Genomic DNA, 14,860 nt, shown 5'->3' on the forward strand with positions numbered 1-14,860 from the left:
TCTCCGTCGTTTCTTCAGAAATTATCTAACAGAACGGGGACTAATGAGCGACGAACAGACTCACTCGCGTCGTGGCCACTGATGGGGTCAGGACTGACGTACAGAACGAACGGTCAGTGAACGAGCATGAGCTGTGCGGCTTCTCGACTTCGGCAAGCTAAGCACTTGAACATTTGAAAAACGTTAACCTCAGAACAAATCGGTTCTCCACCAAATCTAGACGAGAGGCTGGAGAAGTACACAAGGATCGTACAGTAGACGAAAAGCAATGTATTGAGTTGTGTGTGTACTCTCTAAATAGTCAAGTGAGTAGGCGTAGCTACATTATAGTAACATTAACATAATTACTCTATAATACATCCCGAGATGTTTGTAACGACAAGAAATTTCTATACATGCAAAAGGCTCCAGTTAAGTGACGCGCTCAAAATCGTATATGACCTGAAGTTTAAATAATATCACTGTTGCTTGGTTTAGATCACCAGACTATTTATGGAAGAAATGGATTCTTCCTCTATTTTCTGATTTGGTGCAAATTCTCCCAGTCGAACCCATTCTTGATAAGTTACTGACTACGAATCAGGTGACACTAGAGGAATTTGACAAACTGAAGCAAATGAGTGGAGACGTCGAAAGAGCACGTTATCTATTGATTAACATCTTACCTTATCGAGGCAACGAAGCTTTTCACAAGTTTTGTGATACTTTGTTGGAAGTTGGTGGTTATGACCAAATATTACATCTTATGCAACCGGATAAACATCCAGGTTATCAAATGAAGGAATGTATTGTTTACTAGAGTAAGAATAATATTTGTATGTATTGTATACAGATCCACACAAGAGAGAAACCAAAGGTACCAATTTTATCTGGTTGAAATATTATAATAAATTGATTGTCATTATTGTTAATGTAATGATAGAAATAATTGCACAGTTAGCACATGAGGCAAGATCTCGTCGGCTAGTTGCACCCGAAGAGTTTCCACAAGACAAGGGAAAGCCAGTGCGGAAAGGTTTTACAATTTATTGTATTGGTATTAGCAAAAAACTACATTGTCGTTTACAGAACTTTTTCCGATTGAACTGGCAAAGAGAAATTTTCCTCATGCGTGTGGTCGGGACACAATTATCACCAAAATGTGGCGTTACCTTTGGAAAGGAGATCGTGAGACTGCAGTGAATGTCGATATTAATGATTGTCGTTTGATGGTAACAAAACAATCAATGTTTCTGTTTAGGTAGTAGTTGTGAGTTGTACTTGACTATTATTTTTATGTTTGTAGTGCATTTGTGCTCAAGGTGGGGCTGGCAAATCATGTGTAGCAGCCACCTATGCAAGGATTTACAGAAAGGCATACGATGGAGGAGTTTTTTTCATCAGCTCGAGAACAAGCGCATCTCTACGACACTCAATTCAAAAATATGTAAGACAAATGAAAACGTCAATTTCAATTTCGACTCTACAATTGTATCTGTGATAGATCGTTCACCTAAGTTGTGAGAAAGATGATGTTGCAAGTCAATCATTGGAAGAAATGAATGCGCGCTTTTTAGATCTCGTCAGTCAGCGTGGAGGAAATGCATTGTTGATCTACGACAGCAGTGATGATTTAGACGTCATCAGACGTATTGTTCCTTCTTGCAACATGAAAGTTCACGTTATCATTACGACGAGATGCAGAGATCACGTGCTAATGCAAGAAGGCAAGGTGATTCAACTCCCAGAGTTGGATGAAGACGCAGCCGTCGAGTGTTTCTGCCGTTGGGCTGAAAAATGCAACGATGACGGGAAGATGTCAGATAAGGAAAACAAGGAGATCAAAGGTATAGTGACCGATGGACAAGTGAAGCTATTGCCACTTGCCATTCGACGTGTTGCAACATTGACGAAGAAAACAGGGGTTACTTACATGGAGATGAGAGAGAAACTGTCATTGAATAAAGAGGACGTGCGTTATCCAGTCGATGATCTAGAGGACATATTACGTGGTTGGCGACTGGAACATCTACAGCACAAGCTAACGAGTTTGGGTATTGCACGGATCGACCAAATTCTAGATGCCGACGTCGCCTCACTGGCCAAATCGTGCGACATTTGTACGAGTGATGAAGAGAAGCTGAAGAATATGAAGGAAAGACTAAGAGTCGACAGGGAAGCACCGATGCAATGGGATCTCGATCTAGAAGAAGTGGCAAGAAGGTCCGTAGTTGCAGAGAAAATTCTCAGTTTTACTTCTCTGATGGACACGAGCGCCATTCCTACTGATGTTCTTCGTGCAGCTGTGATGCGGGATGGAGAGTCGAGGATCGGAGGAAATGAGTTTGAAGTCTCTCTATATCTTCTGTCCGACGACTTTTCTCTGCTCACATTGAATGACGAGGAACGCACGTGTGACATTCATGCGCTTGTTCAGCAGTCTGTTGTAAGCCACATGAAGAGAAGAGACAAATTCCTACCTTTTCTTATTTGTTTGACAAAATGTATGCAAGACATGTTGCCAAATTCATATATCGCCATGAGACGCAACCTCAACAACAGCAAGATGATTGCATTGGCTCCACACGTTTACAGCGTTTGTGATCACATCTTGAAATCTAAATGTATACAGCAAGAATGTCTAAAGCTCTTGAAGTTTTCTTGTTGGTTGGCAACACATTTGCACGACATTCCAACAGCCAAGCATTTAGGTGAAGAGATATTGAAAATTCGTCGTGTACTCGGAACTCGCAGTATGAACGATGCAATTGAAATGAGCGACAGTGAGTATAATTTAACATATAATTACAGTTTAGCTTTTACAATTTGATATTTCAGGTCTGATGGATGTTGGTGATGCGTACGATCTAATGAGTAGACCTGACATGGGGAAGCCGTACTTTGAAGAAGCCGTGCAAGTGTTGCAAGCATTTGGCGACGACAGTTCTCTTCCTATGCTATATGGTGCTGGTAAGATGATGTTGAAATATTAAGTTAGAAAGTTTAGTTTAAGGCAATTATAGGTTAGTAACTCGAGGATAGATGTTTAGTACGGAGGAAAGGAAACGTCTAGTCACTCTAATTGCCATTCAGAAATCATCGCTTGTTTTCATCATATTCTTACCGTGGTCAACGATGCGTTCTAACCTTCATTGAATCGAACTAAGATCACTAGCGTTTGGTGTTAGGGTTAAAGGAGAACTCTCACCAAAATCAACTATCTCTCAGATGAACGATGTCACTTCATGACACAACTTTTTGCAACCGTTTACTGCAGTAGTTTACCGTAACGAAGAAATAAAGCATTGAAATTACCTGCATAGGTCTGTTTAGTACCCGTATGTAGCATGTTCGTAACTCTGATTGTTGGTTAGCAAGGAAGACCGATATCTGTGAACATTTCAAGGTAAGGATTGTGAGACGTATGGTGTCAAGTTGTGATTTATTAACTCAAGCAAACTGGGACCCTAAATTTATCACTCAAGTATCGACTGTGGCAATACAACCTCAGAAAGAGACCCTTCTTGGATTAGCTCATAGATCACGTCTCGCTGAATTTTGGGTGCGTCAGGAGCACTTGGTATGGTTAAACCTAAAGTAGTTGCTTCGAGAGGGTAAGAGTTTGTGTCTAGACGTTGAATCGTCTGAACAACTCGTTGCTGATTCTCTGCTTCCGTGGCTGTCTTGACCGTAGGTTTCCTGCAGGAAGATACCTTGTATCTTTTGTCAACAGATTTTAGTATTTGGTGAGAGTTCTCCTTTAAGACAGATTTGCTTGCTTCGAGTGATCACTCTCGAGTTGTGGAGCTCTCGTGGCCATCACGTTCTTTCTTGGACGGTAGCATGGTATAGTAGTGAATATATAATAGCTCGTTTACACGAGCACTTGTAAGCGGGCCGGCATATGCATGCAGCCCGTGTCAGCTCGGTTTGAAAGCTACGTGTAAACGCCCGTCGTGCCGAGCCGTGCTGGCCCAGCCCAGCTGGAATGGTGGGGTCAGCCCGGGCTGATCCGGGCCAGATACGTTGTGTCAACGGTATATGTACTGTACCGAGACCGGGATTAGAGCTGCGCATGCTCATTTGGTAGTCTCGCGTAGCCAGACCCAGAGCCGCGCCAGTTCGTGCCAGCCCAGCCCGCGTTTACACGACACACTTCGTAGCAGGAAGCCCATGCGTGTAACTAACGTGCGTTAGTTCCTTGAGCTTGACATAGCTCGCGATAGCTCACGTTTGCAAAGCCAAGCTGCTCGCTCTTTTTCTCTACGGCTTTACAACAGTCATATCGAGAATGCGTAGGACATATACGAGACATTGTAGGTCTATCGCCAGGCGATTGTTGCGCACATGCGGCAACAGAGTTCAAACGCTAAACTTCTTGCTCATCATGGTCGCTCCCTAACAAAGTCTTCGTCTCGCTCCACTCTATTTGTATCATAGCCTCGAACTTCCAGACCAGAGTGCGCGCGAAACGCGAGACCTCTAGTCTGGACCAAGTAGGTACTAAAATGATTTCGGAAATAGCCTTCTAAGCCAATCAGCTCCTCATAGCCGGAATGTCGGTTGTAAATTCTGATTGGTTTAGCAGTAATTGGTTATGCTAAGTGCACTAACGCTGATTGCGCTCGTGTGAAACCCGCGTGGGCGGCTAAGTGCACGCCAGAAAGACTCTGGTGCACTCACACATCTTAGTTTTAGTTTCAGCTTCAGTTCTTCGATATTTTCAAGCTTGCGGTGACAGGACATGGACAGCAGCGTCGCTAGACCATCACCTTTGACAACTGGTCGAGCGGTAGTCTCGCCAGTCGAGCGGTTAGACTAGCTAGCGGTCTGCCAAAGAATCAAAGAGTCGTCGTTTCATGCCGTCCACCAAGATATCGCTGCAAACACTGCAGATGTCTCTGCTTTGTTCATGAGATCTTATGGCATTTACAAATGATATGTTGATCTAGGTAAAACGATCCTACGCTGTTAGAATGTTGTTTAACAACGTTAGACAGAGTTGATTCCACCCCGGATTCGTGCGCGCTAGCAGTGCCGTTGCGCGCGTTGTAGCTAAGGGCGGAGTTATACGCGCGATGTACTATATACTTGGTACTGCAGGCGTGTTGCGGTCATTGTAGCAATTGCAATGCTATGGTCTGCAGTCTGCACGGGTTTCTTTAGTTTTATGCGAGCGGGAGAGTTTACCGTGAGCTCCGTAGCAGCATTCGACGCCTCTGTTCACCTGGCTCCACAAGACGTTAGCATCGACTCACATGTCACTCCGTCTGTGGTGCGCATTCACCTAAAGCAATCGAAAACAGACCCGTTCCGTCAAGGTGTAAACATCTTTTTGGGTCGATTGAAACAAGAAATTTGCCCAGTGGCTGCTCTGCTGAGCTACATGGTGCTCCGAGGCAACGCGCAAGGCCCCTTATTTCTCTACGACGATGGCACGTCAGTCTCGCGCAATAGGCTGGTCCGAGAAGTTCAACGTGCGCTCACAGAAGCCGGACGTGACTGCACAGGCTTTACAGGCCACAGCTTCCGCATTGGCGCAGCGACGACAGCGAAGGCAAGAGGGTTGGACGATTCCACAATCAAAGCCCTTGGAAGGTGGAAGAGTACAGCGTTTGAGTCGTACATAAGAATCCCTGGCAGCAGTCTAGCAGGATTTTCGCAGCCACTCGTGTAATTAACGGTCGGCGTGTGCACTACTAACCTAGTAAATGGTTAACACAACGTTACAATAAACGCAACTTAAACGGCAGCTGTTTCGCCCGCATCAGCCTCTTACTTACGGTACTTGGAAAGGGCTCCGATCCTCGCGCCGACGCCAGACTTTCCCTCCGGCAAGTCTGGCGAAGTTCGTCCGGTGAAGGTATCTGACGGCGAAGTTACCTGGTGATATACAAGACTATGAAGATCCGAAGAAGGTAAGGAATCAACTACCATTTAGCATCGCTATTGATAAATACTTCCAAAATCATTTTAGTATCGACTTGGTCCAGACTAGAGTTCGCGTTCTTCGCGCGCTCTCTGGTCTGGAAATTCAAGGCTATTTGTATCATTTTCGCGCAGAAATATGACGTCTCGAAAAGAAGTCTGGCTACGCGAGACTACTAAATGAGCATGCGCGGCCCGTTTTCCAGCACACTATGAGTTTACACGATGTATTTGACCCGAGCCAGCTCGGGCTGGTGTGCGCTGGCGCGGCTAGAAATACCGAGCCGAGCTGGCACGGCTCGGCCGGCGTTTACGTAATTACACGACGATTACAAACCAAGCTGACCCAAGTCAGTACGGCCTGGCCTGCCTACAAGTGCTCGTGTAAACGGGATACAAGCCGAGCTGGCACGACTCGGCAAGGTTCGGCACGGATCGGCCCGTGTTTACACGCACCGTAGAAACCGAGCCAGCACGGGCTGGCCCGCTTACAAGCGCTCGTGTAAACAGGGTATAACTATAGGTCATGACAACGATTAAAGCGTACAGTATTTATACTATAGTTTACAATCTCCATTTCTTTTCCCATGTCAACAACAGTCATAACATTATAGTTTTTACAATACATTTCAATAAGACGAATTGATGTTTTGTTCTCGCACACGTGAGGTTTCACAATATTTACTATTTCCAACTACATGAAACATAATCGTTGCAAGATCAACGTAAGTAACGACGCAGTTAGGAAGTGCCAATGTTACATGTTGTACACTACGAATAGTTGTATTTGTGTTAATTGAGCCATGTCCACAATGGCAACTGGATCGCGATTTGATCGTGATCTGATCGCGATAGATCATCCGATCCACATCGAGAGGTGGATTCGATTTACATCGGATCGCGATCGCTTGAATTAAATTAGAAATAGTGGGCGTTATCTTCACGTACGGTACGAGTGTAGTAGAAGCATAACCCTCCTCACTCATCTTTGTTCTCGCTTACCTTTCGTCGCTGTATCAAGTACTATCAACGCTTTGCACAAGCAAGGAAACCAAACCTACACATCGGTTATTAGTCACGTGATGCCGATAAGTGGTGTGTGACGTAAAATCATGTGACATAATATGTAATCGTGATTGGTCAGTAGACCGGTGTTGGGTTTGACTGCGTAGATTTGACTGGGGAGCGTTAGCGAGTTTGGGTTACGTTGCTATATTCTAATAATCAGTATATTTAGATAGAATTAGACGGCACAGTCAGCCGGTGGTGCAGTCTACGCGCCATCTTTCGTAAGGTGCTCTGTCTGCCTTCGCAAAAGTCTGCGACAATGTGAAAGTATCGTTTGCAAAGTGCAGTGTTGACACTCGCGCATTCCTGATAGGATCGCAATCGTTTGTTGTCTAGTGTGGACGCGGCTAAGTGACATTAATTAAGTAGATCACACTACGAATTGCCATAATTTTAAATGTAATGAAATTGATATTAACTGGTATAAATCATCTGTAAGAATGGTCGACAGATCTTAATCCAGTTGTGTTATTTATCTGTTTTTTTTAACCTAGTGTTGTGCTACTTCTATGTCTATTTACCACATTCTTGTTACAGCTTTGGGACGTTTAGCAAGTTGCTACATGCAAATGAAAAACTTTGAAGATGCAGAGAGACTGTATACTAAAGAGCTTATTTGGACGAGAGAACGGGGAGTAGATGATAGAAGCATTTCAATTGGTATGTGTTCTGTTCTACTGCTAGAATCTGATTTCTTACTAATTTAACGTAACACAAATAAGAATTTGCTGCATAATTAATAAAGTAAAATATTGTTAGTAGGATTTACATCTGCACCTCAATGTTAGTGTTACATCGTTATCTTCCATAAACTAATTTGTACATCAATGTACATGTACAACTCTACTCTACAGTTACATCGAGGCCATATCAATAGAATTTCTTGATACTCGTATTCGTCCGTCTTACTTTGAGGTTAACCAAAATGAGAATGGAAATTGATGTGGGCATGCGTTTTGATATTGATAAAATGAAATGGTACATACATCCATAGTCAATGCATGAGTGCGTATTAATGGTTCCACAAGTGTTAACACTAAATGTGGTCTATCGATTAGTTCCTCGTTGGTACAAGATCTCAGCCATGCTTCGGGGATTAGGGACACAATTATATACAGGCGCCATTTTTACCCGAAGCCCGGATATCCGGGCTAATGGTATAGTAATTGTTCGATGACCAACCGACCGACCGCGCGACCGTATTGATGCTCGATTAGCGCAGATGCGAATGAAGCTATTCCGACCTATAGAGGAGAAGTGGTGTCATTACCGACCAAAAAACGAACGTGATGTCATCATGAGGCTCCTCTTTCTTCTCTTTGTTTGGTAGGCATCAATCAGACGTCTAGCTAGAGAAGCGGCACAAACGACGAGACGCCTAGAGAAGCTGCACAAAAGAAGGAGACGTCTACATTCTTGTGATCTGAAAATTCGGTGGTGAGCTGCTTGTTTGCTCTCCATTTGTAACATAAGCTTCCCACCAACGAACAGAACAATGATCACGCGCGTTACTTCATCACGTAAGGCGAAGATGGCCGGCCTGCCTAGCGTCGAGGCTCTCCGACTTGTAACATTTGGCTTGTTCCAGCACTTTGAAACAACTACATTTGTAGTATCGTTCATGTTTCCCTTATTACGACAAATACCAGACGTCTAGCGAAGCTATACAAACAAACAGACGTCTGGTTTGTTGTGAGCTAGAAAATCGGTGGAGAGCTGTTTTGTTATACGTGAGGGTTTAGCACTTAGAAACAACGCCTAATCTACATAGACTCGTACCCAGTCTTCCTTCTCGCGTGCGTTCCACGTGTTTTAGCACGTGCTTTTTTGTTCCACTAGCCAGGAGAACTAAAGACACATGACAAAACAAGTGGTGCGCGCTCGAGGAGGAGGTCTGGTTACGAGTCTATAATCTAGTTACACATTTGTAACGTTCATGTTTTCCCACATCTAATTGGTTTTGGCTCTGGTGTTACCTATCCCACGCCTAAAACCGCCCATAGTGGTTCCTTACGACCTCAAAAGCGGCACAATCAATCATACGCCTAGAGAAGTTGCGCAAAGAACCAGACGTCTAGAGAGCAAAGGCTGTAACATTATGCTTGTTCCATCAATAGTGTCATCTTCTGTAAGCCCAAAACATTGTAAGTGCATGAAATCGTGTTTTATTCAATACAAATCAGTGCTGCGTCTTTTGTACACCTATCTAGCCCAAAGTTGGTTTTCGTATGTGCTCTAGGACTTTCGCTGTGCGTGGCGGTTGGTGTTGTTTAGAACGTTCTGTCAGCGCGACGAATTACCTCCGAGGTGCATACCGGCCGAGGGTTTGCACTTCTAATGCTTCTTTATTTAGAATAGTTGCAGGCATGTTGCAACTAAAATATATCAGTTTTAGCTTTATCAAGTTTCAAAACTTCAAAACTTTTGGTAATCGATTAACGAAGAGGTCAATCTGCATGCTCCAGTGTTTAAGATGAATCTATTGTCTATACAGAAAAAAGAAAATTTGAAGGTTAAATTGATTTCAACTCTATTTTAGATAGAATCGACTTGCAATAATTACTGCTTCGTAGCTTTTATTCGAAGGGTCTCCCGAGGAAGTTTCATTTATTACTAGAAATGTATAAGTGTATTTCAAAGAACGCTACCTGGAAGTCTATATGGACATCCAACAATGTACATTGTAAAAGCGATAGACAAAGAAATGTGGAATCTATAGCATTGGAGAAAACCAGAAGCTTGTCCGAGTCTTATCGTATACAGCTACAGTATAGCGATTTAAAAGTTAGAGGTTAGGAATGAGGAAAAACTGCATGTACCAATATAATAGCACATCTCTATATAGAGTTAGTTACGGATCTCTACGAGATCAACTTACTGTTTATAGACGATAGAAAAGTATTAATCAATTTTAACTCAACTCTACTCCAGCTACAAGTTACTCACAATGAATATTACTTTATAGCCTTCATTTGAAACGACGTTCGACGGATGTTGACGTACATGCGGCAGATATATGGACACGTTCTTCTCTTCTTTCTCAAGCAACTGAGAATTTTTACGCAATCGTCAAAATTTTTATCTTTATAGTAGAATGGCAGCGCATGGTTTTCGTGAGAAGAATGATGTCATACCCAGAGGCGTATCGTGACCTCTAGAAATTGAGGCCTAGACTTCACGATTCTACCAGACACGCCTACGTTTTGGTTTTTAATTGAATGATACGGTAGAATCAGTGGCAGATCAAGAATAGAAGAAAGGCTAATGCACCTACTATATACAGCTTTCGTCCTCACACGTATGTACAGTCCGCTATTATTATGACGACGCCAAGAAATAATTGGGCTATAGCTAGGTGCGCGTTTCTTTTACCTAATCCAGCTAATCCATATTAGATGGATTACTAATCCAGAATAGTCGGATTAGGTAGACGGATGAGAGACGGAGCGAAGCAAAGAAGCGTCTTGGATGTGATGAGCATGCGCACTGAGTTTGGCTCGCCAAGATGGATATGCCGTGTGGAAACGAGTCTCAAACTGTCAGCGTTCTGACTAATTCCTTACTGCTTAGGTTGAGAATGGCTGCTCTGCTAAATCGACCGTTTATTTTCTAGTGCTATCAACAATTGAGCGTGCGCAAATCTTATCTAGTCCGTCTAACCCGCGTATCGGCTGTATGAGCTGGATTAGCTAATGCAGCATCTCCGAGAAGAAGAAAGAAATGCACGCAAAGGTCATCCATGTAATCCACCTAATCTGGATTAGCTGGAGTAAGTGAAAGAAACGCCCCCCAGTTATGCTAACACTGGAGGGATCTTGTGTTTTAGTTAAATTTTACTCGAGCGCAATTGAAACTTTACCTTCACTCGTTGAGATGTTCCTGCACGACAGCACACCTGCCAGGTGAGAAAGTGTGGCCGTGGCGCGAAGGTCGAGACCCCGGGCCTCTGCGCATGCGCCACTTGCTTCTGTTTCTGTTTTTTAGGGCACGGGTATTTTTAGGCCGAATCCCGGTCCAAACGATGTCCAACCCCAGGAACTCAAGGCACGATGCAGGCCCCTTCAGCTATTTTTGCGGCAACTGGAACCCCGCGGCAGTTGCACGTGCGAAGAGCAAAGTTCTCTGAGCACTCACTTGAGTTCGTCTCTCCGAAAAAACGGAAATCGTCCAGGTAGTGAATACCGGATGTGATCTCTCTGCGATACATGATCCAGAGAAGAGCGCCTGCCACGGCCGAGAATATCTTGGGCGCCGAGTGAAGACCGAAGGAGAGAGCACGATCAAGGTAGACGACGCCCTTTCAGCGCACGCCCAATACGTTGAGGTCATCTGAGTGTACCGGGATTTGGCGGTAGGCACTCTCTATGTCAAGCTTAGCCATCAGCGCTCCAGGACCCAGCTGCAAAAGAAGCCGCGCTGCCTCATCGACACGAACATAGGACAGAGAGCATAGGTCCGTAGAGATGCCTTCGTTGACGCTGGCCAGACGAGGTGAGGAGAGATCAACGATAAGGTGCCAGAGCCCTGGTTGGAAAGCAAAATTGCGTTGGCTGCCAATGAGGCTATGAGCGCAATGACACGGTTGCGGCGGCAGGACTACGCATATACACTTCTTTTCGATGCTCGCGCTACGTTTCGGGGTAAAGTTAACTCTGTCTAACTGCGTTAAACCGCATTGATGTAGACGGTGTAGATGGTACTGTAGAACGTAAGTTGTTTCCACCCTGAACAGTGTGTAGACTCGTGACCATGGCAATATACCGCTTCTTCGTCATTCCCGGATATCCAATCCTCTATCGCCACATCTAGAATCTGTGCTGATCGCCAAAGCTGAGCACACCGAACTGCTACCAAAATTGACGTGGACGTACGACTAGAGAACAACAAGAAGGGGCGTGTCCACCTACGCAGGTTTCTCGAAGAGAAAAGTCTACGCCTCCTTGACATACTTAAATCTTATGCGTGTTTCTTCTCATGAATCAATAGAGCGAAGGCTGATGCTAATTGCAATTGAGTTTCATTGCTCTAGCTTCAACATCTGTGAGAGGAGAGGATCATGTCTGTAGGGAGAAAACGGCCTCTAGCATCCTACTTTCGTTACAAAGAGCCTTTGCAGGGTCTTAAAACACAAGATTCATCCATAGTTACCATTCCCGTGTAGTTTTCGTGTAGTTTGCCAGCAAGATAACTGAGCTAGGCAGGCAATTGATTTGGTGTAGGCGGAGCTTAGAGCTACTGATGTATGAGCCTGCCACATGATCCGTACCTAACACACGTTTTCGCGGCTACCAAAGCGACAGTTTGCCTGAAAGTAGCGCAGCACGAAGTTTCACGATGAAGCCTACAATTTGAAATAAGTTTGTATTTCCTTTGGAGTTCTTCTATTATTAAAGCAAGAATTGAGTGTAAAGAGTATTAACAGATTTTTGTCACAAAATGTCGCAAATTGAAATATTTGCACACGATGGGAACATTAAGGAAAGGTTGATATAGAATATAGTAGATCAGTGATCGAAAGAGATTGAACTATGAACGCGGTGAAAGAGAAGGCAAACAAGATGATTAGTCAATAGTATGGTTGGAAATGAAAGAATCTAGATTATATTAATTTACAAAAAATTGAATATTATGATTGTTTTGTAGTGCTAAATAACCTTGGTCTCACATATCGAGAAGGATGGAAATACAACGAGGCGATAAAGACATACGTAGAGTCGCTCGAGTTGCAAAGGCGTTGCGATGACGGGAATCTAGTGGAAATGTCTACGAGTACGTAAATGGAAAGATGCAGCGATTTTCGCTTTCCTAATTGTACATGTTGGCATAGTTGAAAGATGGAAATTATAAGTCAATCTTTTCTATTTTAGTTCTCATGAATCTTGGTTACTGCTACAGAGAGAGCGGGAAACTTGAGAAAAGTTTGAGTTTATTGGAGGAGGCAGTCACAATCAGCCGATCATGCTACTCATCTTCTCATCCCTTCTTGGCACTTGGTAAGAATCGTGAGTCATAAAAGATATAAATACATATTTATTAATATTAACATGTTTACCTAGCTATATCTCACCTTTCCTCTACGTACGATTTACTTGACAGAAAAGATGAAGCTTGGAAATTGGCAAGAGAAGCGTTGGCTATTGCAAGCATATCATTACCGTCGTCACATTCTCAATTGGCCGTGTGTGAGTACAGTAGTCTAGACTTTCTTTTTAACGTAATGATCGGTAGACCGCGCTCACTCACCCAATGTGCATCACGTGATCATTTACATGCAATGTACAAGGTACCTCAAACTCACCAGTAACTAATGTTAATCTCTGCTTAAGTATCCATGTCTAAATTTAAGTTATGAGCCTGTAACCGCAACGTTTGCAAGACTTTGAGCATGATGCATTCATGGAATGAAAATATTGTCTCGCTTGCATTTTTGTTCAAGGATGGTCTGCTCTTGAGTGATGGTACTTCCTGTGAACTAATGTTCATTGCAACTTACCATGTTACAGATATGAACCTTTTGGGCAATTGTTGTCGATCACGAGGAAACTACGATGAAGCCATATCGTGGCATGAGAAAGCAAGACAATTGCTGCAACAACAACATCAATCACCTCGACGAGACGAAGACGTTGCTGCAAGTTAGTTTACATTTCGCTCTAACATGAAGTTGGATTACTGCAATCGAATTAATAATTAGATTTATATTACTTGTCTCGCGACCATGACGAGAAACGGTGTTATGAAGAAGCTATAAAGTTGTGTTTGGAAGCACTAAAAATAGACCAAGAAAGTCATTCTCCAAATCCTCTTCATATTGCAATTCGTAAGTTAATTGATTATCAATCCTCGTCACATCAGCTGGTTGTAATGTGAATGTGTGTAGATACGATGAGGTTAGGTTCGTATGAAATGAAGGCCTCAAGACTTGAAGCGTCTATAACCCATTTGCAATCTTCCTTATCATTTTTGCAAGACACACTACCTACTAGTCATCACATCGCAGATTGTGCGTTGATCTCTTTTCGTCGTTCGTTTTCTGATCGTATTTTTGCAGGTCATTTTTACCTTGCTACGTCGTTTCTTGCTATGAAAGAAGCGTCCCAATCCAGTCTACATTTAGAGAAATGTCTTGAGATACGAAAGACGATATTTCAAGTTGGTCACAGCAAAATAGGGGAAGGTGAGAAAACATGTCATACATTCATTCTTTAATTAATAAATCTATTAAACGATAACTCTTTCTTTCTATTTCTTTTCTAGCTGAGCGTCTCAAAGAACGAATTGAAGGGCTGAATGAAAATGCAAGTGACTGACATGATATTCTTACTTTGCTGATTATAATTATGTGTTACGGTTTGCTTGTGCATGTTCTTATTAAAATCGATGGGATTGGTTTGCATGTCGCACAAACTCTCTAGGTATGGATAGGATTGCATGGAGCTTGCACCTTGACAATATCTTAGCCTATAGTTTGTACACTGTTGCACTCTTTCGTTTTAGTGACAAGATGATATGTATGTTCACTATGATGTTACACTGGTAGTTCAGACCCAGAAGTCTAGGCCTGGGTTCACTCATAATGGGTGGCTCGTGGCTAATGCGCACTAGCTTGCCGTCAATTGCTCAATACTCTTTTGGAAACGTGTAGGTATTACCGTTGCCGTTAACCACATCCTACTTTGCGTAGCAGCTGACTGCTAGGCCAGAGTCTCGGTAACAATTCTAACGCAATCACACCACTTCACCAGAAATCGATGACAGACTGAGACCATCATCATTACTGCTCAACAGCATTGCAAGTACGTGTACCAGGCGAGCTAGGGAGGGGGAATGAGCAGGCCTGGGCGTCCCAACTTTGAGCACAAACTCAATCTTTTATGCAACTAGT

General features: G+C 43.3%; 1 protein-coding gene across 1 annotated transcript; it reads left to right on the plus strand.

Moving 5' to 3' along the window:
• Positions 1–1,361: 1,361 nt before the first annotated feature.
• Positions 1,362–14,498, plus strand: LOC134180847 (uncharacterized). Its single transcript, XM_062648031.1, has 12 exons — positions 1,362–1,426; positions 1,498–2,762; positions 2,818–2,949; positions 7,513–7,635; positions 12,619–12,744; positions 12,843–12,968; positions 13,032–13,157; positions 13,479–13,610; positions 13,670–13,795; positions 13,856–13,978; positions 14,027–14,152; positions 14,233–14,498. The coding sequence occupies exons 1-12, from the start codon at positions 1,362–1,364 to the stop codon at positions 14,283–14,285; spliced, it is 2,523 nt and encodes an 840-aa protein (XP_062504015.1). The 3' UTR covers positions 14,286–14,498.
• The last annotated feature ends 362 nt before the right edge of the window (positions 14,499–14,860 follow it).

The sequence above is a fragment of the Corticium candelabrum genome, chromosome 6 (assembly GCF_963422355.1).
Source record: "Corticium candelabrum chromosome 6, ooCorCand1.1, whole genome shotgun sequence".
Classification (NCBI taxonomy): Eukaryota; Metazoa; Porifera; class Homoscleromorpha; order Homosclerophorida; family Plakinidae; genus Corticium; species Corticium candelabrum.